Raw genomic sequence first — 26,198 nt, 5'->3', positions numbered from 1 at the left:
CCATGGCAAAGTGTACATGGTGGATTCCTTCAGCAACAAGAGTCTTGGCTTTGCTTAGTGAGTATCTGTAGGTTACTGTAAACTGGCATATCTCAAATGTAGATGAGAACATGAATCAAAAATACGATTTATTTGGTATAATGTAAGAAATTTGAATTAGATCATTGCAACATCTGTATTTAAAGCATGCCAGGAGTGAAATTGGGCTCAGTAGCCCCTGTTTTTTGGACACACTGATTTTTTTAAACAACCAAAGTGGAATCCCACAGGAAGTGTGAAGGACATCATATTTGTAAAGCGGTTTGTGTTGTCTCACCGCGTGCAGATCATACCCCTGTTATCCTCCAAATCATGCACAGTATCAGTATCTGAGCTGGTGGCTGTGTCTTTCCAGCTTCACTTCTTGAACTCCCTGCAGTGCCTGGGCAGATTCTGGTGTTTGGGTGTCTGAAGTAAAAAGAGGGACAAGGGTTGGCGTGTGACAAGGTGGGAGAGGGAAAGTAAAAAATGCACACTTGCGACATCAGCAGTTTGTAGGACAGAATGGGTTGAGAGATGTGGGAAAAGCAGGATATGAAGGAGGATTAGGTATCTGGATAGTGGCCACAGCCTCAGCAATGTCCTTTTCCACATTGGCCAGCACAGTGTCCTCCATGGGGGTTAAAACATGCAGGCAAACCTCCCCTGCAGCCCCACTAACTCAATCCCACCACAGTTTCATTAAGTGGCTGGGATTCTCTTGTCCCGCTGCAGTGAATGGAGATTTGGCTGAGCGCCAATTTTTCCGTTCTCGCTGGCAGCAGTGGTGAATGGAGGGAGAATGAATAGCCGGAGAATTCCGGTCAGTGTCTCTTTATATATGTTCAAGTGAATTGTCAACCCCAATTTATACTCACCACCTGCTCACAATTATACATATTTAATGTACCATTCACTTTAAGATGAGGTTTAATAGACATTTTTCAACATTTAAATAGTTTTGCTGATGAATAGAGAAAGTTATTTCCCCTCTTTGGGGAATCAGTCTGGAAGGGTCAGTCACCAATTGAAAAGTGAGGAGAAACATTGGGAGAAATTTCTTTGTGCACCAGGTTGTTGGGGAATTGCACGTCTTGTCATGAGGAGTGGTTGAAACAGAGATCACTAAATCTATGAAAATTGGATAGATGTTTGAAGCAGAGGAAGAAACAACATTAATAACTGAGATCAAGACAGTGAGATATGTTTTGGATTGCCTATCACGGGCACGATGGGCTAAATGGTCCCCTTTTCTGTATATTGAGTTTGTTGCATATTCAATTTTTTTTGTAATGGATTTAGTTGATTATGTTTTACTTGTTAGATTTTAATGATACTTGCTATTGCTATAAAAGTTGGATTTTACTGGCATTTAAATGGTTTACTGTTACTACAGATGCAGCTAACAGTCTGGCAAACCCACCAATTATTCCTTTCATGGATTTCTACAACTCTACCTTGGATCATATTGACCTTATGGAGGAATATCACATCTGGCAGTGTTATGGAAATTCTCACAGGTGAGAAAGCAGGAGGTGCCATGCATTGCTTGGAAGGCGGTGGCGTAATGGTACTGTTGCTGGACTAGTAATCCAGAGACCCAGGGGAATGCACTGGGGACCCGAGTTTGAATCCCACCACGGCAGATGATGATATATAAATTCAATAAAAATCTGGGATTAAAAGTCCAATGATGACCTGAAACGATTGTCAATTGTTGTAATAACCCATCTGGTTGACTAATGTCCTTTAGGGAAGGAAATCTGCCCTCCTAACCTGGTCTGGCCTACATGTGCCTCCGAACCCACAGCAATGTGGTTGGCTCTTAAATGCCTTCAGCGATGGGCAATAAATGCTGGCCCAGCCAGCGATGCCCACATCCCATGAACGAATTAAAAAAAACTAAATGAATGTGGATTGTGGTCAAAATATATATTGACTGTGGTATATTTATGGCAAGATTGTCTGTTTCTCGTATCAGTGGTTGTTGTGCCAATTTCACTGATGCAGACAGTGATGCGTCAGACCAAAGATAAGTGTGATTCCACTAACGTTCTAGTGCGTGCCAACTGAATTGCTTTTCATGTGGCTAAATATTGCCTGCTAATGGCAAACACACCCAAACAGCTCGCAGATCAGACCCACTGGCCAAGTCTGTTTTAACAGCAGTCATACACATTCGGATATTTAATATGTTCAAATTATTTTCAAAAACATAATTTTTGAAAAACTGTGTTTGCATTGGTGTATGAGTTTCCTCCCTCCAATTTTATTACAGAGCACTCACCTGAACTTGACATTCTGAGGAATATTTTACAGATCTGGGTAAAACCCAGCCCATTTTCTCAGTTTATTTAATCATGCTAGGGATTTATATCAGTGAAACAAGGGGTGAAATAATCAAGTAAGTCACTGACAGCTTTTTCATGATTACAAGAATCAAACTACTGAGAAACCAATATAAACAGAAAATAGTGGAAATAATCAGGCCAGGCAGCATTATAATGGCTGTATGAGTCCAAGTTTGATGTGCCCTAGTCTCACCAGCAGCAACTGGTCTCTCACTCCCCCCCCCCCCCCCCCCTCCCTCCCTCTCCCACCTCCCCCGTTTAAAGCAAATGTGAGACTCACCACTGAAAGCCATGGCACCCATCACTATGAAACAGGCCAAATTTTCAGGATTTTTGGGAATGGACATTTTATCGGCATCCCATACGGGGCAAACACTAACTACTGTTAATTTACAGAAAGTGGTTCTTCTATTCAAGCTAAAATTAATTCCAAGGGTGGGATTTTACAGCCTCTCCCGCTGGCTGGATTTTCCAGTCCCACCGAGTTAGAACCATAGAAACCCTACAGTTCAGAAAGAGGCCATTTGGCCCATCGAGTCTGCACCGACCACAATCCCACCCAGGCCCTACCCCCATATCCCTACATATTTACCCGTTAATCCTTCTAACCTATGCATCTCAGGACACTAAGGAGCAATTTTAGCACGGCCAATCAACCTAACATCTTTGGAGTTGATGGATTTTGAATGGCTCGCCACACTTTCCAGTTCCGTCCCCATCATTACAGGGTTGTAAGATTCCGCCCTGAGTTTAGTTAGTTCACACTTTTGGAATTATAAGAAAAAAGTGAATTAAAATAAGAAAAGAATTGCGTTAAAAAAAATTTTTTAACATCTGCTAATGAATTTTCTGGAGCAGAGGCTCCTAGTTTTCTTCACAGCTTCCAGCTTGTTTAGCTCTGTTTTTAATATATCCTAAAAAGGCATGTTAAGAAAAGCATGCATTTTGAAATGCACAAGGTTAAATTTCCAAAACGTGTCATTTTGGGGTAGGAATGATGTACAGTAAAATATGCACCTGGAACACTGCATTCCACTATTCTCTGGTGCAAGTCAAGTTAATTATGTGGGCCACCTCTTGAAGTCTGTGCACACAGAGATGAGATTAAGAGCACATTTGAAACTACTTGTAGAGAAGTACTGCAGTCTACCACGGAGCATGTGCCAAATTGAGGGATGTATAAAAAATTCATTCATGAATGTGCTGGGCCAACATTTATTGCCCATCCTTAATTGCTTATCTTCACTGGAGCTTGCAGTGATAAAGCTCTAACGCTACATAGAATATATCTTATGAATGCCCAGACTGCTGCTTTAAATATCTTGGGTTTGAATCCACAATAAGCTGGTGGATCAGATTGAGAGACAGTGCTTTATTAATCACATTACTAGTGAATGACGGGTCTAATGGACTGGATGCAGTTGACTTATGCAGAAGGTGTAAGGGCAATACAGGACAGAGGGAGGTGGCTATCCATGGCAGTCAGTCTTCTGGGAAGCAGATGACATGAGTAAACAAACTGGATGTCTGTTACTCCCAAATCATTGGGCATACTGTGTAGTGGCCATGGCTGGCTATCTCTCAAGGTTATATCACACCCAGTCATCCAGCTTCTCTCTCAGGTGGCACAGTGGCGCAATGGTTAGCACAGCTGCCTCACAATGCCAGGGACCCGGGTTCGATCCCCGGCTTGGGTCTCTGTCCGTGTGGAGTTTGCACATTCTCCATGTGTCTGCGCGGGTTTCCTCCGAGTGCTCTGGTTTCCTCCCACATTCCAAAGATGTGCGGGTTAGGTGGATTGACCATGCTAAATTGTCCCTTAGTGTCAGGGGGACTAGCTAGGGTAAATGCATAGGGTTATGGGATAGGGCCTGGGTGGGATTGTGGTCGGTGCAGACTTGATGGGCCAGATGGCGGCCTCCTGCACCATAGGATTCTATGTGCCAAAAAGTGACAATAGCCATTTGCACTAGCAGATGTGGCAGAGATAGTTAAAAGATAATCTGAGGACCTCGAGGGAGTCCAGAGCTCTTCAAATCATGGGCCGATTCAAACTGAGGTATTGCTTAATATTATGATCCCAGCTGGACGGCCTGGACTATTACACAAATCGATTCATGAGTTTGTAATAGCTTGTGTAAGTTACCTTGACAGCTTAATATTGCATCTAAATGTTTTAGCACTTCTGTATTATCCAATCTGGTTACTGGAGGCTCAACTTGAGATTTTTTGACTTCGCATTCATTCTCGAATGGATCTGATATTATTTCACTCCCTACTTCTTGTGCTACTGTAAATGCACTCCTATCCTGACTATCTCTTTTGTCATAATGTTGCTTTAACATATTAACGTGACACACTCGCTGATTTTTGCTCCTGTCTGGAGTATTACTATGTCATTTACATCACTGAGTTTCTCTTTGGTTTGATATTGTCCAGTGAACCTCACTTTTAACAGTTCATCAGAGGCAGGTAAGATAAGGGTGGGGGTGGGGGGGTTCTCCCAGAAAAAACCCAAGTGCCCAATTGGCGGGAAAACGGGAGATTTTCCTACCTTTTTTGGGCATCCTTAGTTTTATAAATCTCCGGCACTCTGTGCTCCACAGAGTGCCTCAGGGGGATTCACGGCGGTAAGTTGCGGGAGGGGGGGGGCCTCTTCCGGCTGGAGTGACCAGAATCAGTGTGCTAAGTGGGCCACTGCGTATGCACCGATCTGTCAATGGGGGAATCGACGCATGCACACTGCCCCCTCCCGATCACCGGCCTTCTGATTTTTTTCCAGGCCCCTCCCTCACTGATTGCCAGTCTCCTTGACTACCTCACCATGTGCAGCCTTGATCACCTCCTCCTTCCCTCTCCCACCAATCCTATTGCAGAGTGCGCAGCGGGTCCCCCCACCACCACCGATTGGCCCTGCCCTGCCCCCTTGGCAGTGTCCCCGAATTCCCAGTGGGGCCTCAATGGCCTCTGTCCCTACCAGCGGGGTGATCACAGGATTTGTTCCTGTGTCTCTCAATAACTTTATTAGTTCCTTCTAGGTTAGAAGAACTAGCTTCTCTTGAAACAAAATCTTTAAACCCTTTCACGATTATTTTTTTCTGAATTTATTTAACTAGTCTGAGACCATAAGACATAGGAGCAGAATTGGGCCACTCGGTCCATCGAGTCTGCCCTGCCATTCAATCATGGCTGAGGGACTATCCCTACCTCTTTGGTAGATTCTTCGTCTTCACTGTGCATCTTCACTATGGCTACTGTTTAGTCACTTCTCTTTTCCCAAGTTAATTTTTCCTAAAGATTCTTTAGGCATTCCTACAACTGCAATGGGTCACCCAATTAATTTCCAGCAACTAGTTTTAGTATGTCCAGTTTTATTGCGATCTATTTTCTACACTTCACTTTTAGATTCTAGCCCGACATCACTTCTGTCTGTCCCCTTTATCATCGTAAGAAGTCTCACAACACCAGGTTAAAGTCCAACAGGTTTATTTGGTGGCAAATACCATAAGCTTTTGGAGCGCTGCTCCTTCATCAGATGGAGTGGAAATGTGCTCTCAAACAGGGCACAGACACAAAATCAAGTTACAGAATACTGATTAGAATGCGAATCCCTAAAGCCAGCCAGGTCTTAAAGGTACAGACAATGTGGGTGGAGGGAGCATTAAACACAGGTTAAAGAGATGTGTATTGTCTCCAGACAGAACAGCTAGTGAGATTCTGCAAGCCCAGGAGGCAAGCTGTGGGGGGTTACTGATAATGTGACATAAATCCAACATCCCGGTTTAGGCCGTCCTCATGTGTGCGGAACTTGGCTATCAGTTTCTGCTCAGCGACTCTGCGCTGCCGTGTGTCGTGAAGGCCGCCTTGGAGAACGCTTACCTGAAGATCCAAGGCTGAATGCCCGTGACTGCTGAAGTGCTCCCCCACAGGAAGAGAACAGTCTTGCCTGGTGATTGTTGAGCGGTGTTCATTCATCCGTTGTCGTAGCGTCTGCATGGTTTCCCCAATGTAGCATGCCTCGGGACATCCTTTCCTGCAGCATATCAGGTAGACAATGTTGGCCGAGTTGCAAGAGTAGGTACCATGTACCTGTTAGATGGTGTTCTCACGTGAGATGATGGCATCCGTGTCGATGATCCGGCACGTCTTGCAGAGGTTGCTGTGGCAGGGTTGTGTGGTGTCGTGGTCACTGTTCTCCTGAAGGCTGGGTAGTTTGCTGCGGACAATGGTCTGTTTGAGGTTGCGTGGTTGTTTGAAGGCAAGAAGTGGGGGTGTGGGGATGGCCTTTATCATCACCAGATTTTCTATTCCTTCAATTTCCCCTTTGATTCTTATATGATTATTTCCCCACATCAGACAGTCTTGTGTGAGATATCCTAGTTATAGCCAAAACCGGGCTTCTCAGATCTTTGCTACTTGACACTCATCTAGATAAGTCATAATGATTACTGGGCTGTTATTTTGGAATTCTTCCACAATTATAATTTCACTCATTCTCAAAATTATTCTCTAACTTTCTCAAAACCATTGATCCCACAGCATTTCTTTCTCCATTCTACGAATGTTTCATTTGGTCTTTTCTTTAAAATCTGATATACTTCAGATACAAGCTCATAAGCATCGAGTATTGTCCTTTAACCACTTCATAGTCCATACATTGCTCTTCCGGCATAGTTGTGCCTGTCAGGACACTTTGTAACATTTAGGTCCAAACACCCATTGGCCACTTCAACTTCACAGCTATCTTTTCAAATGAGATGAAATATTTTTCAACTCCATCCTCTCTCATCTTAGGCCCCAGATGAAGACTCTTTTGTTATATCAAAACTCAATTCCTTAATCAAACTACTAGCCTTGCTTTTGCCCTGTACCCTAAGTTTTGTTTCTTTAGCAAGCTCATGATGTCTGAGTTCTTTCTCTCCTTGAAACTCCCTAACTCTGTCCTTATCTCTTCCCTCCTTTGCTAAGCTCAAGCTAATGTTCAAGTTTCTTCACTTCCATTGCTTTCAATCTTTTTCCTTTTCTTCTTTTTCCAATTCAAGTTTTTTCATCGCTTTTTCTTTTTCTATCCCAAGCTGTTTTGTTTGCAACTGAATTTTTGCTAAATCTAGCAGCATTTCAGTTTTTTCGCCTTTTAATTCAAAACTCTGGGCAATTACTTTAAGCATACCATCCTTACAAAGTGCTGCTTATATTTCTACGTGCAGTTTATCTGGACGTTGTCTTAAATGAAGCCTCACTCAAGAATTTCCAATGATCTACTGTTACATCTTCCACTCCCAGAGAAGTCAAAGCAACAGGCAAAGCCGCTTTTGGTTCCAATCAGCATAATATACTTCACGTCAAACCATGTTCCTGTGCCCAATGTAACCACCACATACGCATTTTTTTTCAGGAACCCCACTTAAATTCAAGGATTTTTTAAATCTGCAAGAGCCCCCACTTTGTCATAATCCCAGCTGATAATACTGGACAATTCAGATTCCAGAGTGTAAATAGGCCTGATAGATCGTAACATTTTTAAGGAACGGTGGAGGAAAGTTAACCTCACATTTGTAAAATCGCATTAATTGTGCCTGTGTCTACACGTACAAAGATTGACCTTTCAGCCGCAGGTTCACCTGAATTCTAGGCACCGAGACTCGTTAAAAAAAAAACCCCAATTACCCTGCAATCCCTACCTACTGATCTTTGTGTGGGGGGCGGGGTGTGGAGATCCTCAGTGCATCTTTAGGGTTCCGCTCCGTTACCCTGCCCTGGAACTTGGAGGTTACTTTTCCCCTTCCTAAATTTGCTGATATGAGTTTCTGCACAGAGGACAGGTGTTCCTACATTTTCACAGATGATAGGACCACTAACCTACCCAGAACCAGTTGGTCTGTCGGATGGGCCTTTGGTCAGCAACCAATTTCCTCTTTAGCCCCTTAAATGATAGCACATAAATAATAATCCCATTTGTTTCACTTTATCCCCTCATTCCGGACTTCTTGAAATACCTATACACAGGATCATTTGTCCTGTGTTCCAGTTTGGCTCAAATATTATAACAGCAACTTTGATTTATGTAGTGCTTTTAAAATAATAAAACACAGAAGTACTATCATACAAAAATTAGACAGTGAACCGCGTCAAAATTGGGAGAGGATGTTCGAGGGTAAGTCCGGGTCTGGCATGTGGGAGTCTTTTAAGGAACTATTGATAAGGCTGCAGGATAGGCATGTGCCTGTAAAAAGGAAAGATAGGAAAGGTAGGATTCGAGAGCCGTGGATAACCAGGGAAATTGAGGATCTGATTAAAATGAAAAGGGAGGCGTACGTTAAGTCCAGGCAACTGAAAACAGATGGAGCTCTGGAGGAATACAGAGAGAGTAGGAAAGATCTCAAACGGGGAGTTAGAAGGGCAAAAAGAGGTCACGAGATGTTCTTGGCAGGCAGGATTAAGGAGAATCCTAAGGCATTCTATTCATACGTTAGGAACAAAAGAGTTGTCAGGGAGAAAATCAGACCTCTCAGGGACAAAGGAGGGGAATTATGCTTAGAACCCAAGAGAATAGGGGAGATCCTAAATGAATACTTTGCATCGGTATTCACGAAGGAGAGGGGCGTGTTAACCGGGAGTGTCTCGGAGGGAGGTGTTGACCCGTTAGAGAAAATCTCCATTACAAGAGAGGAAGTGTTAGGTTTTTTAGGGAACATTAAAACTGACAAAGCCCCAGGGCCTGATGGCATCTATCCTCGACTGCTCAGGGAGACGAGAGGTGAAATTGCTGGGCCTCTGACGGAAATCTTTGTCGCTTCTTTGGACACGGGTGAGGTCCCTGAGGATTGGAGGATAGCGAATGTGGTCCCGTTGTTTAAGAAGGGTAGCAGGGATAACCCAGGAAATTATAGGCCGGTGAGCTTGACGTCCGTGGTAGGGAAGTTGTTGGAGAGGATACTTAGAGACAGGATGTATGTGCATTTAGAACGGAACAATCTCATTAGTGACAGACAGCATGGTTTTGTAAGAGGGAGGTCGTGCCTTACAAATTTGGTGGAGTTTTTTGAGGAAGTGACAAAAACGGTTGATGAAGGAAGGGCCGTGGATGTCGTCTATATGGATTTCAGTAAGGCATTTGACAAAGTCCCACATGGCAGGTTGGTTAAGAAGGTTAAGGCTCATGGGATACAAGGAGAAGTGGCTAGATGGGTGGAGAACTGGCTTGGCCATAGGAGACAGAGGGTAGTGGTCGAAGGGTCTTTTTCCGGCTGGAGGTCTGTGACCAGTGGTGTTCCGCAGGGCTCTGTACTAGGACCTCTGCTATTTGTGATATATATAAATGATTTGGAAGAAGGTGTAACTGGTGTAATCAGCAAGTTTGCGGATGACACGAAGATGGCTGGAATTGCGGATAGCGAAGAGCATTGTCGGGCAATACAGCAGGATATAGATAGGCTGGAAAATTGGGCGGAGAGGTGGCAGATGGAATTTAATCCGGATAAATGCGAAGTGATGCATTTTGGAAGAAATAATGTAGGGAGGAGTTATACAATAAATGGCAGAGTCATCAGGAGTATAGAAACACAGAGTGCAAGTCCACAAATCCTTGAAGGTGACAATACAGGTGGAGAAGGTGGTGAAGAAGGCATATGGTATGCTTGCCTTTATAGGACGGGGTATAGAGTATAAAAGCTGGAGTCTGATGATGCAGCTGTATAGAACGCTGGTTAGGCCACATTTGGAGTACTGCGTCCAGTTCTGGTCGCCGCACTACCAGAAGGACGTGGAGGCATTGGAGAGAGTGCAGAGAAGGTTTACCAGGATGTTGCCTGGTATGGAGGGTCTTAGCTATGAGGAGAGATTGGGTAGACTGGGGTTGTTCTCCTTGGAGAGACGGAGAATGAGGGGAGATCTAATAGAGGTATACAAGATTATGAAGGGTATAGATAGGGTGAACAGTGGGAAGCTTTTTCCCAGGTCGGAGGTGACGATCACGAGGGGTCACGGGCTCAAGCTGAGAGGGGTGAAGTATAACTCAGACATCAGAGGGACGTTTTTTACACAGAGGGTGGTGGGGGCCTGGAATGCGCTGCCAAGTAGGGTGGTGGAGGCAGGCACGCTGACATCGTTTAAGACTTACCTGGATAGTCACATGAGCAGCCTGGGAATGGAGGGATACAAACGATTGGTCTAGTTGGACCAAGGAGCGGCACAGGCTTGGAGGGCCGAAGGGCCTGTTTCCTGTGCTGTACTGTTCTTTGTTCTTTGTTCTAAAAGCAGTTGGGTTGGATGGCCAAAGGGGCAGGTTTTAAGGAGTGACTTGAAAAGAGAGGGAGGGGAGATGGCAATGTTTAAGGAGGGAATTCCAGAGCTTGGGCCGAGGCAGCTGAAGGCACAGCCACCAGCGACGAAGCAATTAAAATTGGCGATGTTCCAGTGAAAGACCCAAGGAAGGAGCAGAGAAATCTTGGAGGGTTGTGGGGTCGGAGGAGGTTAACAGAAATGGGGCGGAGCGAGGCCAAAGAAGGATTTGAAAACCGGGATGAGTATTTTAAAATTGAGGCGGCACTGTGGTTAGCACTGTTGCCTCGGGGACCCGGGTTCAATTCCGGCCTTGGGTGACTTTCTGTGTGGAGTTTGTACATTCTCCCTGTGCCAGCGTGGGTTTCCTCCAGGTGCTCCAGTTTCTTCCCACAGTCCAAAGATGTGTGGGTTAGGTGGATTGGCCATGCTAAATTGACCCTTAGTGCCCCAGGATGAGTAGGTTAGAGGGATTAGCGAGGTAAATATGTGGGGTTATGGGGGTAGGGCCTAGGTGGGATTGTTGTTGGTGCAGATCCCCTGGGCTGAATGGCGTCCTTCTGCACTGTAGGGTTTCAATGATTCTATGACTGACCGGGAGCCGATATAGGTCTTCAAGCACATGTGGTGAAGTAACATGACTTGAAGCGAGTTAGGAGAGGAGGAGAGCCATTCTCACGTTACAGAGGGTAGATTGTGGGGAACCAGCAGGAGGCATTGGAGCAGTTGAGCCTAAAAGTAACAAAGGTAGGAATGAGGGTTTCAGCAGCAGATGAGCCGAGGCAGGGCCAGAGTCGGGCAATGTTAGGGGACAACAAGGTAGATGAGGGAAGGAGGTTTCCCCCGGCAGCGGGGGTTTGGGGTGGCCTAGAATTAAATCTCAGAACAAAAGGTAAGCCATTTAGGATTGAGGTGAGGAGGTGTCTCTTCACTCAGAGGGTGGTGAATCTTCAGAATACTCTACCCCAGAAGAATGTGGGAGCTCAGTAGGTCTCTAGACATTAGAGGATATGGGGGATGTGCAGGAAAATGGAGCTGAGGTAGAAGATCAGCCATAATCTAACTGAATGGCGGACCAGGCTGGAGGGGCCGAATGGCTAGATCTTGCTTCTATGATCGTAGAAATAGACAGCCTTCGTGATGTTATAAATATGTGGTCAGAAGCTCAATTCAAGGTCAAATATCTCACCAAAGTTGTGTAAAGCACAGAAAAGTTATAATTTTGGAAGGTTATGAATGAAATAGCTTTTGGTGTATTTATAACTGACATTTCAAGATCAACGTATTTTGAATTCACTTGAAATTGTGGCTGTTGGGAAGTAGAAGGTTACCTTTGTACCCCATCTTGCTGCATTTAATCCAGAATTGAAGAATGATCTCTTATTTTTTCAAATATGGCGTAAGAGTGCCCCCTGGAGCAGATTAGATACATTGCGAGGCATATTTACAGTACATTTATAGTTATAGACATGTTTATAGTATCTCTACAGTGCAGAAGGAGGCCATTCGACCCACCGAGCCTGCACCGACAACAATCCTACCCAGGCCCTATCCTGATAACCCCTTCTATTTACCCTGCCAATCCCCCTGACACTAAGGGGCAATTTAGCATGGCCAATCCACCTACCCCACACATCTTTGGACTTTGGGAGGTAACCGGAGCACCCGGAGGAAACCCACACGGACACTGGGAGAACGTGCAAACTCCACACAGTCAGCAACCTGAGGCTGGAATTGAACCCGGGTCCCTGACGCTGTGAGGCAACAGCATTAACCACTGTGCCACCGTGCCGCACCATGTTTGTCATCAGATTTTCATACGTGATATACTCCTCAGCATAATCTTTGAACACCGACGGGTTATGGTCAACCTCAGAATTGCATTGCACCTTCTGAAGTTACAAGTTGTGATATCTGTATTTAAACCAAGGATTTTTATGGTTTACAAATGGGGAGTTTTTAGGTTATAACATTGCTTCATTGTGATGTAACTGTTTGAACCGTACAATTTAATGCAACGAATATATATTTATTTTCAGAATAAATCTGCCTAATTGTCCAGACCAGGTTATTTACTGATATTGAACATGTACTGCAATTGAAAGTGATCTATAATTGCCTTGCATCTCTTCTGCATCTACCTCCAGCACCATGCAGCACTCTGTGCTGTGTGTACCACCCGAGTAACACTTCACCCACAGTCCTTTCATTATCTGTGATCATAACTGGGAATCACAGAGCCAGACTCCTCAACACCTGATAAGAAAATTATGGGTGTGGGGAGCTTCAGATGAGAATGATTCAGGTGAACTGGAGAGTGAGGTGTGACAAGTGATTGAGTAGACTACTTCTACTGGTTGTGGAATCTCTGATTCTCCACCCCACTTCCACTCAGCGTACCCCTGCACCTACTGAATCAGCCCCATTGGGTTGCCGCTTACCCACCTAGCTGTCCTGTCTGCATCTTGACCCAGCTATTGTGTCATTTGGCCTAAGTACCTGCATGCCACCTACTTCTCCATCCAGTACAAATATATTTATCATGAGTATCTCTGCCCAAAAGCCTGCTTGCATGGTCCGCTTCTCACCTTATTTGGTTTTCGGTCCACCTAATTTGATTTATTATTGTCACATGTATTGGGATACCGTGAAAGTATTGTTTCTTGCGCGCTATACAGACAAAGCATAGCATTCATAGAGTACATAAGGGGGAAGGAAAAGGATAGGGTGCAGAATAGAGTGTTGCAGTTACAGATTGGGTGTAGAGGAAGATCAGCTTAATATAAGGTAGGTCCATTCAAAAGTCTGGCAGCAGGGAAGAAGCTGTTCTTGAGTCAGTTGGTACATGTTTTCAGACTTTTGTATCATATACCCAATGAAAGAAGGTGGAAGAGAATATATCCTGGGTGCGTGGGGTCCTCGATTATGCTGGCTGCTTTTCTGAGGCAGCGGGAAGTGTGAACGGAGCCAATGGATGAGATACTGATTGCATGATGAGCTGGGCTACGTTCACAACCCTTTGTAGTTTCTTGCGGTCTTGGTCAGAGCAGGAGCCATACCAAGTTGTGATACATCCGGAAAGGGTGTTTTCTATGGTGCATTTGTAAAAATTGGTGAGTATTGTAGCAGACATGCAGAATTTCCTGAACCTCCTGAGAAAGTAGAGGTGTTGGTGGGCTTTCCTAACTGTGAACGCGACTTAATGTGACCGTTTATGCTGAGTGCACGTTGACCTAGATAGTTATCAATATCTGGTTATAAGGCTATGGCTCGTTTGGTAGCACACTCTCTTCTGACTCAACTACCGAGACTTGAGCAGCAATGTCTCAGCTGATGCTCCAATGCAGTACTGTGGGTGTGCTGCACTATTGTAGGTACCATCTTTTAGCTGAGACATTAAACCAAATCTGCTGTCTCTGGTGAGTGTTAAAGATCCTGTGACATTATTTTAAAGAAGAGCAACAGAGTTATCCTGGCCAGGCTGACCAATATTTATCCCTCAATCGACATCACAAAAACAGATCATCCAGGCATGATGAAACTGCCAATAACTATAGGGTTCATGGTGGGAGATATAGGAAGGATATCAGAGGTAGGTTCTTTATGCAGAGAGTGGTTGGGGTGTGGAATGGACTGCCTGCAGTGATAGTGGAGTCAGACACTTTAGGAATATTTAAGCGGTTATTGGATAGGCACATGGAGCACACCAGGATGATCGGGAGTGGGATAGCTTGATCTTGGTTTCAGATAAAGCTCGGCACAACATCGTGGGCCGACGGGCCTGTTCTGTGCTGTACTGTTCTATGTTCTATGTTCTAATGGGAGCTCACTCTGAAATTGGCTGCTGCATTTTCTTCATTACAACAGTGAATACACTTCAAAGGTACTTAATTGGCTGTAACATGAATCTTGGGGTGACAAAAGACTTTCTTTCATTTCACTGAGTGTTTCCTGGCTCACCGTTGTACTCACCTGCATGTTGGACTGCTTCACAACTGGGCATGCGTTGCCCTGTGGTATAGCTGCCTTTGAAAGGTCTGACATAATTACAAGTCCTGCATCAGTTGTAACAGTATTGAGCTACTAATTCAGGTACCTATATACTTTGAGGATTTCTTTTTATTGAATTATAGGTTTTCCTTCTGCCAGTTTCCTTTCATTCTCTCCTTAGCAGCAAAGAAAATTATTATCCAGAGGGACTCTGAGCAACAGATGATCACAGTGGCTAGGGTAAGTGAATATTTGGTGACTTTTATGGAAACGAACTTCAGTGAATGTTGGATATTAGACTGTCTATGTGGCCGCAGACTGGGATAAATTCAGAATCCAACAAATGAGGACCAAAAAGATAATAAAGAGAGAGAAACTACAAGGGCAAACTAGCAAGGAATATAAAAACTATATATATATATACATATATATAGGGAGCTTCTTTAAACATATAAAAACAGAGAGGCCACAGTGAACATACGCCTCTTCAAAATGAATCTGGATACTTATGGGCAACAAGGAAATGGCAGAGGAGTTAGATATATATTTTCATAGAATCATCTGTGCAGAAGGAGGCCATTCAGCCCATTGAGTCTGCACTGATTCTCTGGCAGAGTATTTTAGCCAGGCCCTATCCATCACCCTATCCCTGTAACTCGACACATTTCCCACGGCTAATCCATCTCACCACATCTTGGGACATTAAGGGGCAACTTAGACAATCCTGCACATCTTTGGAGTGTGGGAGGAAACCAGATACCCAGAGGAAACCCATGCAGACACAGATAGAATGTGCAAACTCCATTCAGACAGTCACCCAAGGCTGGAATTGAACCTGGGTCCCTGGAGCTGTGAGGCAGCAGTGCTAACCACTGTGCCATCTGTGCATCAGTCTTTACGGTGGAAGATACTTCGAGCATCCCATTAATACTAATACGGGGAAGGAATTAAGAACCATCACTGGAGAAGTAGTATTAGACAAACTAATGGGGCTAAAGGCAGATAAATCCCCTGACCCGCATCCTAAGATCCTAAAAGAAGTAGCTACAGAGATAGTATATGCACTGGCTGTAATTTTCCAAAAGGTCTTGGATTCTGTAGAGGTACCTGAGGATTGGAAAGCTGCCAATGTGACACCCCAATTGAAGAAGGAAGGGAGGCAAAAAGTGGGAAACTATAGGCCGATTAGCGTAACACTTATTGTAAAAGTGCTCAAATCAGTTTTTTGAGGAAATCTCAATCAGAGTGGACAGAGGGGATCCAATAGATGTGTTTTATTTTGGACTTCCAGAGGCATTTGACAAGGTACCTCACAAAAGATTAAGCCATAAGATAAGAGCCCATGGAGTTGGAGGTAGTATATTAGCAAGGATAGAATTCTCTAATGGACAGGAAACAGTGAGTGGGGATAAGGGTTTTTTTTTCATGGTGACTAGTGGGGTTCCACAGGGATCAATGCTGAGACTGCAACTGTTCACAATATATATTAATGATTTGGAGGAAGGAAGCAAATGTACTTTAGCCAAATTTGCAGAAGACATGAAAATAGATGGAAAGGCAAGTTGCAAGAGAGCCAGAAACAGCTTATAAAGAGATATTGATACTTGAAGTAAGTGGGCAAAAAGTTGACAAATGGGGTATAATGTGAGAAAATGTGAAATTGTTCATTTTGGAAAGGAGAACAAAAGAACAGAGTGTAATTTAAATTGACCTAATGGGCTGCACGCCCAAACTTACCGGCACATTTGTCTTTACCACCGCGTTCGCCCGTTCAGACTTGGCGCGAAACAGACATGGTCCGCAAAGGTCTGATTCAGGCGCTCCAGCTTCTGACGAGGTAGGTTCAGAGCTTCCGGTGGCTCTCTGACTAAGATCGGTTGGGGGGGGGGGGGAGGGAGGCGGGCCAGATCACTCTCTGATGGGGTGTGCAGGAGGGTCCACTGCCACTCCGCATGCGATCGGTGGTGGGGAAGGGGGGGTGTCCGCTGCCACTCTGCATGTGATTGGTGAGGGAGCAGGGGCCACGATCGGTCTGGGTAGCAGGAGGGTGGGGGGATAATGGGGTCAGTTATGTTGTGGGGGTGGAGCAATGTCTGTGGGGGCCAGGGGGAGGCATTATCTGGCCCGGGAGCGATGTGGCAGTGGAGCCCTTTTCAATTTTTTTTTTACTGTGCATGCACAGCTGAAGGCTCTGATCGGAGCTGCAGGGTTTCGGGTGCGTTAAGCCCCGTCCACAGGCTTGTGCAGCGCGATTCGGAATTGCTGATATTTTTGCAGGCAGAGTGCATGTGGGGGTGCCGGAGAACGGGTCTAAAAGTCGGATCTGAAACACTCCCAGTTTCAGCACTTAGAATCAAAATGGTAAAATCGGGCCCATAGGGTTCTTAAGGAACTTGACGGGGTAAATGCTGAGAGGATGTTTCCCCTCATGAGAGAGTCTAGGACCAGAGGGCATAGTCTCAGAATAAAGGGGGGCCAATTTAATACTGAGAAGAGGAGGAATATCTTCTCTCAAGAGGGTTGTGGGCTTTTGGAACTCCTTGCCACAGAGAGCTGTGGGAGAAGAGTCCTTGTGTATATTTAAGGCTGAGATAGATTTGAGGGTTACGAGGGAAGTGGACATGAGGAATGTCGGATCAGCCATGATCCTATTGAATGGCGGAGGCGGTTGGAGGGGCCAAAAGGCCTAGTCTTGTTCCTATTTCTTATGGTAGGAAGTTTGTTTTTTTAGCAATGCATTGTTATCCTTTGTATTTCTTTTTCTATCTATTGGTTACAAGTTAAAGTTCAAATTTCAGTATCAGCTGCTCTTTGAACTTGGCATCCTTCCTGGGTAAGTTTTTAGTCAGTACCTGGCAGGACCTGCTAGGTGGAGCATTTCCTGTGTACGATGGATTTGGGATTGGGCATTCTCAATCTGCTTTTCCAGCGGACATGAACAATTCATCAAAGACCCTGAGACAGCACATTCCAAACCCATGACCACTTCCATTTAGAAGGACAAGGGCAGCAGATAAATGGGAATATCACCACCTGCAAGTTCCCCTCCAAGCCACTCACCATCCTGACTTGGAAATATATCATGATGTGGACTGGGGTAACCTGGTGTTGTTAAAAATCTTACTTGGAAATATATCGCCATTTCTTCGCAGTGGCTGGGTCAAAATCCTGGAATTCCCTTCCTAATGGCATTGTGGGTCACGTGGACTGCAGCATTCCAAGAAGGCAGCTCACCACCACTTCCTCAAGGGCAACTTGGAATGAGCAATAAATGCTGGCCAGCCGGCGACACCCATGTCCCACGAATGAATAAAAAATAAACCTTGTGTGACAGTGTTGTGAAACAGATGAGGGGCAGCGCGGTGGCACAGTGGTTAGCACTGCTGCCTCACAGTGCCAGAGACCCAGGTTCAATTCCCAGCTTGGATGACTGTCTGTGTGGAGATTGCACGTTCACCCTGTGTCTGCGTGGGTTTCCTCCAGGTACTCCGTTTTCCTCCCACAGTCCGAAAGATGTGCTGGTTACGTGCATTGACCATGCTAAATTCTCCCTCAGTACCCAAACAGGTGCTGGAGTGTAGCGGCTAGGGGATTTTCACAGTGACATTATTGCGTTGTTAATGTAAGCCTACCTGTGACTCTAATAAATAAACTTTAAAAGTACTCTCAATAGACAACAATTGGTTTAAAAAAAATAAACACGTGTCGTTCAGGAAGCTTTAAGCAATTTTTTAAAATGTCATGTGTTATTGGACTGCTTGAGGCTGTTAATGGAAAAAGTTCAATTTCCTAGCACTGCTTCTCTCTACCTTGTGTCAAAAAAGAAAAATCTAAGTTATGTCCTGTTGTGTTTATTGCACTGGCAAATGTTTAAATTCAGTACTCTACAGTCAGTATCCTGTCTTTTCTTTCCTGTATAGCAAAGCTTGGTTGATAAAGTGTCCCGTAGGCAAAAGCCAGACATGAACATGCTTTTTCTAAACATTAGAGTGAGACGATTGCATTTGGTTAACGACTCACTGGATGAGGTAACGTGAATTCTTTCATTTTAAAAACTGACTCATTGTAATTATTTAAATAAATGTGCCCTTTCTGCTTTTTCAGGACTGTAATAAACAATTATGACAGTTAAATATTGCTATTCGGTAATTTATTTTGTGAAAGTATCTTCCAAACTATCATTTTATATGGTAAATTACTTTTGCAGAGCAGCACTAGCTGTTATAGAATCATAGAATCCCTATAGTGCAGACTGAGGCCATTTGGCCCATCAAGCCTGATGCTGCCAGACCTACTTAGAAACTTCTTCTGTTTATATTTCAGAATAACAATTTACTGCTCATCATGTGTTTGATGTAGGATGTGGATTATTTACTGGGTCCATCACATTCTCTAATGTTGTAAAATGTAATTTTGTTTAACATGGGAGTGTTAGAGTGGGAGATAAACTTCAGAGCCCTGCTGGTGAGATGTGATTTCAGTTCATGTACAGTCTAAGTATGCTTTTAATTCATCAGAACTGTTTATTTGGACCTAAGTTTTCTTCACCATTTGGCTCTTAAATTGAGTTTATTTCTTCCAGTACCTTCTCAAATATGAGGCAGAATTATACTGGGGTAGGAACATTGACGGCCATGTTATTATATCTTGTTATCCTCCGTGAAGAAATACTATTGACATAAGCTGGTCTTTTGACTGTTGGACATGACATTGGCAAAAACTAAAATAAAGGAGTCAGTCACCTGGTAAAGTATTGTCCTTTTGGCCTGATTTCAGTGCTGGAATTATTTAAATTCTGCTGCCCAGGTCTTAACTCACACCAAGCTCCATTCCCCATCACCCATTTTCTTGCTAACCTACATTGATTCCCAGTCAAGCAACATTTTGATTTGTAAAATTCTCATTTATGTTTTACACGGGCTCCCTCTCTCTTTAATCTCCTCCAGCCCAACAACCCTCCAAGGTATCTCCTTTCCTTTTATTCTGGCCTCTTGTGCATCCCCAATTTTAATTGCTCTACCATTGGTCACCATGCCTTCAGTTATCTCGGCCCCAACCTCTGCAATTTCCACCCTAGACCTCTCCACCTCGCTTTTCTCCTTCAAGGCACTTCTTAAAAGCTATCCCTTTGACCAACTTTTTGGTTATCTGACTGGATGTCTCTTCTATATGACTCGGTGTCATACTTTGTTTTATAATACTACTGTGAAACATCTTGAGACATTTCATTATGTTAAAGGTGCTATATGGATATATGTTGTTGTATAAGTAGGGGGATTTTCTTTTCAGAAGGTTGATTTCTTTGGTACAGACTCTGCAAATTATTCATATTTCCTGTGGGAGGTAACCAAAGGTAAACCATCAAAAAGGTTATTCCATGGTATGTGTCCTTTTTGTCCATGCTTACCAAAACATTTCCAGGATATCCATCATATGTCACCATCCAAGGTACTCCACTCCAAACATGCAGATGGCATGCCCAAAACCCCAGTAGTACCAGGACATTACATACTGTACGATATCCTTAAATCTTCAGTCATGTCATTTTTGAAACTTATGGTTTCATTGTCTGGCCGGGGTCTAGATGGGGTTCTTTGGGGCTTGCCTGTTCTCCCAAAGTAAGCTGTTTGAGACAGTAGTTTGTTAAAACCATGTTCTTTATTTACAGCTATTATGTAAACACTGGGACCTCTGCACGATTTTGGAATTTCTGCTCCCTCCAGATCTCTGTCACTCAATCATGTTGTGTTGCATCATCATTACATCAGCATCATGTGTTTCTGATGTTAATCTTTTATCCTACATCTCCACCCCAGTTCCCCATCATATTTACATCCTCTACATCCCTCCAAAGTCTTGGAGTTTACAGGGTTCATCTCTGAAGTGCCTTGACCAACCTTCCTGATTTGGTTCTGATCTCGAAGATATTCTGTAATCTCCCTTCTGTCGGTGTGAGTGTCCTTAATTCTCTTGGGTAGCTGTAGAGGCTTGGTTTCCTCCTTCTTTTCTCTTCAGTATTTGAGTAGTAAGCCCAAGTTTTGACTGGCTTTCTTTCCAAGGATATTAACTTGCTGTGGTTTCTCCTTATGGTGCCCTGGTCTGTATCAGTCCTGTATGATCTCGGCTGTGGCGCTCTTTCAATGATTGTACCTTCTCTCTGTTGAGTCTATGCCCATACTCTCTCCTTGGGCTTCAGCACTGGTAACTCATGTTCTCTTGTGCCTATGGTTAATGTTACCAGCCTGGTTGTTTCTCTGATCTTCCTCGAGTCATTTCACCATCTTGTGGTCGTTCGTGGTGATATTGGGTTTAAGTTTCTGTGTCAGAGATGGAAGTTCTGTTCTCGACTCCTTCCGTCCCGTTCATAACTTTAATGGAGAGAAAATATTCTGTGGTGGTAAGAATCGATAACTCAAGAGCAAGCTAAAGGTCTTCAGCAAATCTTTGATTCGTACACCCCTCTCAGCCTCTTTGCTGGAGGATAAGGGAGTGAACTGGTTACATGAATGAATTTTATTCCTTTGCAAAATTTTGGAATAACTCGGTAGGAAAGTGCAACCCATTGTTGGACACTAGAATGTGTGGAATGCCATATGTTCCATAAATTCTCTTTGTCGATTGAATGACTGTTTATGCCATGATGCTTTGCAATCCATTTAATGTTCTGGTTACTCCAATTTGATTACCAAGAAAAGACCAAAGAGACTTGGGGGTTTTTCAGCTTTGAAAGGCACCTTGACTGAATCTGAAAACACCATAAAAATTGATCTGGAAAACTATCTGAAACGTAACTCACATCAAAAGGACAGAGATATAAAGGTTCAAACTAGTCCAAGAGAGAATAAGTTCTGACATCTAAAAGATTTTCACAGGAGAGTGGTCAACACATGGAATGAATTCAGAAGTACAGTAGTTAAAGCAAAGATGCTAGATTCATTTAGGAAACGGTGATTGGAAGGTGGACATCTGTGGGACCTTTCTTGATAAATTAGCTAAAATGAATAGAGCAAACTGTATTTCTATCTTTTGTTGTTCTAGCACATCATCATGGCAGACATCAATTATATCCATTATTAAAGAAGTCAATTTGGCCACAGACACAATGTAACTTCGAACAATATTAATTTAATAAATGTACTGTATCATGCATGTTTCAATAATATCTTTCTTTCATTATAAAAAAGAGTTATAAATTTGAATTGCACATAAGATTATATACGAGAATATGGTGACACCAAGCACAATCCTGGATAAGTAATATACAGTTTTCTATCATCTCTCTAGATCACTCTATACTAATTAATCTCCTATGGCATTGCACACACGAGTCACACTTGAGTGTAGTTGTAAATTGAAGCTGCATTGGTATTGCGGGGTTGGGTTAGTGGGAGGGCAGGGGGGTGGTTGGAGAACAAGTAGTTGAGGAGCAAGTTATTGAAGGCCGCACGTTCCTTGCGCACTTCATTGCAGATGCAGCCTATGGCAGTTGGTTAGCTATTTTCCAGCCAGACTAACTAACACCTTTAAGGAATGAATAAAACAAAGGGTCTAATTGCTGATGATAAGTACAAATGGCATTCTGCATAACTGCTTTGATTGCCATGACCTGTTGGAAATGCCACTCCAGCTGTGGTCTTATTGACCAACTGACTATTTTAACAGCTACAAACAGCAAACCTTGCTGCGATTTCATATAAAAATGACAGCATAAAGCTTAACAAATTATTCAAAGGGCGGCACGGTAGCACAGTGGTTAGCACTGCTGCTTCACAGCTCCAGGATCCCGGGTTCGATTCCCGGCTCGGGTCACTGTCTGTGTGGAGTTTGCACATTCTCCTCGTGTCTGCGTGGGTTTACTCCGGGTGCTCCGGTTTCCTCCCACAGTCCAAAGATGTGCGGGTTAGGTTGATTGGCCAGGTTAAAAATTGCCCCTTAGAGTCCTGGGATGCGTAGGTTAGAGGGATTAGCGGGTAAATATGTGGGGGTAGGGCCTGGGTGGGATTGTGGTCGGTGCAGACTCGATGGGCCGAATGGCCTCCTTCTGCACTGTAGGGTTTCTATGATTCTATATCAAGGTCATGTTTTCTATTTCACATTCAGTAAGTCTTTAATTTAATGTGTCATTTTCTTTTTATGTTCTGTATCTCATCTGCACTCTGGGCACCTCTATACACGATGTGGCATTTGGTACCAAATAAACCTGTTGGACTTTAACCTGGTGTTGTTAAAACTCTTACTGTGTCCACCTCTATACATTACAGTTAACCAAGAAAAGGGCAGATTTAAAAAAAAAGTTGAAAGTCACCTTTGTTGGAGAAGCTGGATTAGACATGGGTGGTCTCACAAAAGAGTGGTTTCTTCTGCTTATTCGACAGATCTTCCAACCTGATTACGGTAAGGCTTAAAAATAATAAAATTGATTAAAATCAGTTTTTCTGAAAGAATTTCTGATTGGGAGTAAGTGGAAATGGTGAGGTAATTTGATTTTCCAATTCTCCATCCCACATGGTCTTGAGTAAAGTTGATGCTCTGTTGTCTCAGAATTAAATTTGTCTCCCTTCATATTCAGCGGGACCACTATTTGAACCAGCTGCCCCCATTTCCACTTCAATCACACGTTCGTGAACTTTGTTCATGCGGGGGAGTGCTTGGGGTTTGGCTGGCTGGGCCAGTTGAACGGCCGCCTCGTGGGTCTGCCCCCGGACCTTACAGATCCAGGTTTGACATAGCCTGAGTGGGCGGTGGCTTTGGCTGCCTACATGGTGGCACAGTGGTTAGCACTGCTGCCTCACAGCTCCAGGGACCCGGGTTCAATTCCAGCCTTGGGTGACTGTCTGTATGAAGTTTGCACATTCTCCCAATGTCTGTGTGGGTTTGCTCCAGATGCGCCAGTTTCCTCCCAAAGTCCAAAAATGTGCAGATTAGAGGGATTGGCCATGCTAAGTTGCCTCTTAGTGTCCCACGATGTTTAGGTTAGATGAATTAGCCATGGTAAATGTGTGGAGTTACTGGGATAGGATAGAGGAGAGGGCCTGGATAAGATACTCTGCAGAGAGTCAGTGCGGACTCAGTGGGCCAAATGGTCTCTTCTGCACAGTAGGGATTCTATGATTCTCTCCTCCATGGCCTTGTCCATGCCTTGGAGAAGCCCACAGATAAACTTGAGACCTTGTGATTGGAGGGCACTGCGGGGACTAGAGACCATTGTGGATGTTGGTAATATTATTTAACTTTACAGGTTTATTTTGTTTTATTTATTAATTGTGTCCTTCTACAAAGGGGACACTCCTGATCTTTGTTTCTTGACCTACTGGCCAAGAAACATACTGGGTTAATTAGAAATGGTAACAGTTGTATGAAGCTTCCTTTCGCTATGTGTCAAGCTGCCCAAGCTGACACTGTCTGAATTCAGCAATGTTGCAGCAGATGGCAGCCTCTTCCGCATCTTGGTAACTGTGGGTCAATGAGCTAAAATACACCTTCTCAGATAAGTAACCTTTAGAAGTTAGGAGTAACCTTTCCTGCTTTGTTTAGCAGAAACAATTTATTACATTTCCTGAATTGGCCACAGTTTATTTTTCCTGACTTCTTTTGCCTCTCCTGAGGCAACATTGCTAGGGCTGGGTCTTTGCAAGGTTGTATCATCGACTGATGATACTGGCTTGGTATATCTTACAAGTTAATCAATAGTATCTTTTTAAATGATAGGATTGGATTTGTAGAATTAAGAATTGGAATATAAAAGGGATTTGATGGGGTAGGGCACTGTTCGGTAAATCTTTGAAACTATCATAGAGCGTACAAGAACAATAAAATGACAAGATCTTGGGTGTATAGCCTAAGGATAGATCATACGTCCCAGACTTCATAATAAGCACGAGTTCATCTCAATATGGAGTGTCTGGAGAGGAAAAATAGGAGAAAAGTCTGAGTCCCATGCTGGAACTAAGATCATCAGCTACAAGAAGAGGAGGTTAAATAAGTTGTGAATGTTCATTTGGGAGAAAAATCGCAATGGAGAATTTTCAAAGCGGTTAATAAACTGATCCAAATAAATTATTTCACATTATTACAAAACTCAGAACATGAAAAATGAAGAGAGACAATGTACGGTGAATGAAGAAACTACATGATGAAGTGATGCAGCCGGAAAGGGTCGACAGATTCTACAACAAACTAAATAGCTCCTTTGGTCAAAAATGTGATTGTGATCTGTGACGGAGAATGGTAATCTTTCAACTTTGGGAATCCTCAGGTGGTTCTTTCCAGTCCCTGACATTTCATTTTTCCAATGACATTGCCACAGAAGTTGCTCAGTGTAGTGTCATTGGCCCAGTCACCTTCAACTGCTTCATTAATGACTTCCCTTTCATCATAAGGTCAGATATGGGCATGCTCTGGTTGCACAATGTTTGGGACCATTTATGACTCCTCAGAAGCTGAAGCAGTCTGTGCCCATGTGCAGCACAACCCGGACGATATTCAGGATTGGGCTGATAAGTGGCAAGTTACATTCATGTCACACAAGTGCCAGGCAATGACCATTTTCACCAAAAGACAATCAACCATCTGGACATTCAACAACACTAACATCGCAGATTCACCCATCAACAACATGCTGGGGCTTACCATTAATGAGAATCTGAACTGGACCAATCATATACATACTGTGGCTACAGGGCAGGTGAGAGGCTGGGAATTCTGTGGCAAGTAATGCACCTTCTGACTCCAAAGACCTGCCACCATTTATAAGGCACAAGTCAGGAGTGTGATGAAATGGTCTCCACTTGATTGGATGAGTGCAGCTCCAACAATACTTGAGCCTCAACACCATTCAGGATGAATCAGCCCCCTCGAACACCACCCCATAACCACCTTAAACGTTCACTGCCCACATCACCAGTCCACAGTGGCAGCATGTACCATATGCAAGATGCACTGCAGCAACTCATCAAACCTCCTTCAACAACACCTTCCAAACCTACAACCTCTACCCCATAGAAGGACATGGGCAGCAGACACGTGGGAAAGTGTGAATTGTTCATTTAAAACACTTTGTTATATTTACAATTTTAAAAATTAGTTTAGTGGCAGAAAGCCTCACCTTTATGCATACTACCAGAATGAAGATTTACCATTGAGGCTAGTTTTGGCAAGCGGATATCTAGTTTAAGTAAATATTTCCATTTGGTACATTCTTTTTCACTGCACTTAAAAAAAAAATCATAGTTAAGGACCAATTTCGATCAAAATCTACAACGTATTTTTTAAGATACAGATTTTATTTGTCATTTAAAGCCCGATTCTGATACCTCTCGTGTTAGTTGCTGACTGGGAAATAGAAAAAAATGTAATCGGCGGAAGCTTTAGATTTCACTTAACCAATTACAAATTATTCACTTCTTTTGATGATAGAACAATGATCAACGTTTACATTAAATATGTCTTTAAGATAATAGAAAATGTTACAAATGATACTATTGAATGAGCTATTGGCAAATTTGTCACCCTCGGTTACAAATAAATGGATATTCATACTGAGAAAGAGTGTTGTTCTTT

The 26,198-nt window shown here is 43.5% G+C and overlaps 1 protein-coding gene across 1 annotated transcript in view; it reads left to right on the top strand.

Annotated features, from left to right (window-relative positions):
- hectd2 (HECT domain containing 2) overlaps nt 1-26,198 on the top strand; it is a 117,446-nt gene that overhangs the window by 63,933 nt on the left and 27,315 nt on the right. Inside the window, exons 9-13 of the mRNA XM_078222919.1 lie at nt 2-57; nt 1,415-1,538; nt 14,783-14,879; nt 18,560-18,667; nt 22,901-23,033. Coding sequence (XP_078079045.1) covers nt 2-57; nt 1,415-1,538; nt 14,783-14,879; nt 18,560-18,667; nt 22,901-23,033 — 518 coding nt within the window. The remainder of the gene's footprint in view (nt 1; nt 58-1,414; nt 1,539-14,782; nt 14,880-18,559; nt 18,668-22,900; nt 23,034-26,198) is intronic.

Source organism: Mustelus asterias, chromosome 11, assembly GCF_964213995.1.
Source record: "Mustelus asterias chromosome 11, sMusAst1.hap1.1, whole genome shotgun sequence".
Classification (NCBI taxonomy): domain Eukaryota; kingdom Metazoa; phylum Chordata; class Chondrichthyes; order Carcharhiniformes; family Triakidae; genus Mustelus; species Mustelus asterias.
The sequence above is the reverse complement of the archived record's forward strand: the minus strand, read 5'-3'. Positions and strand labels throughout refer to the sequence as shown.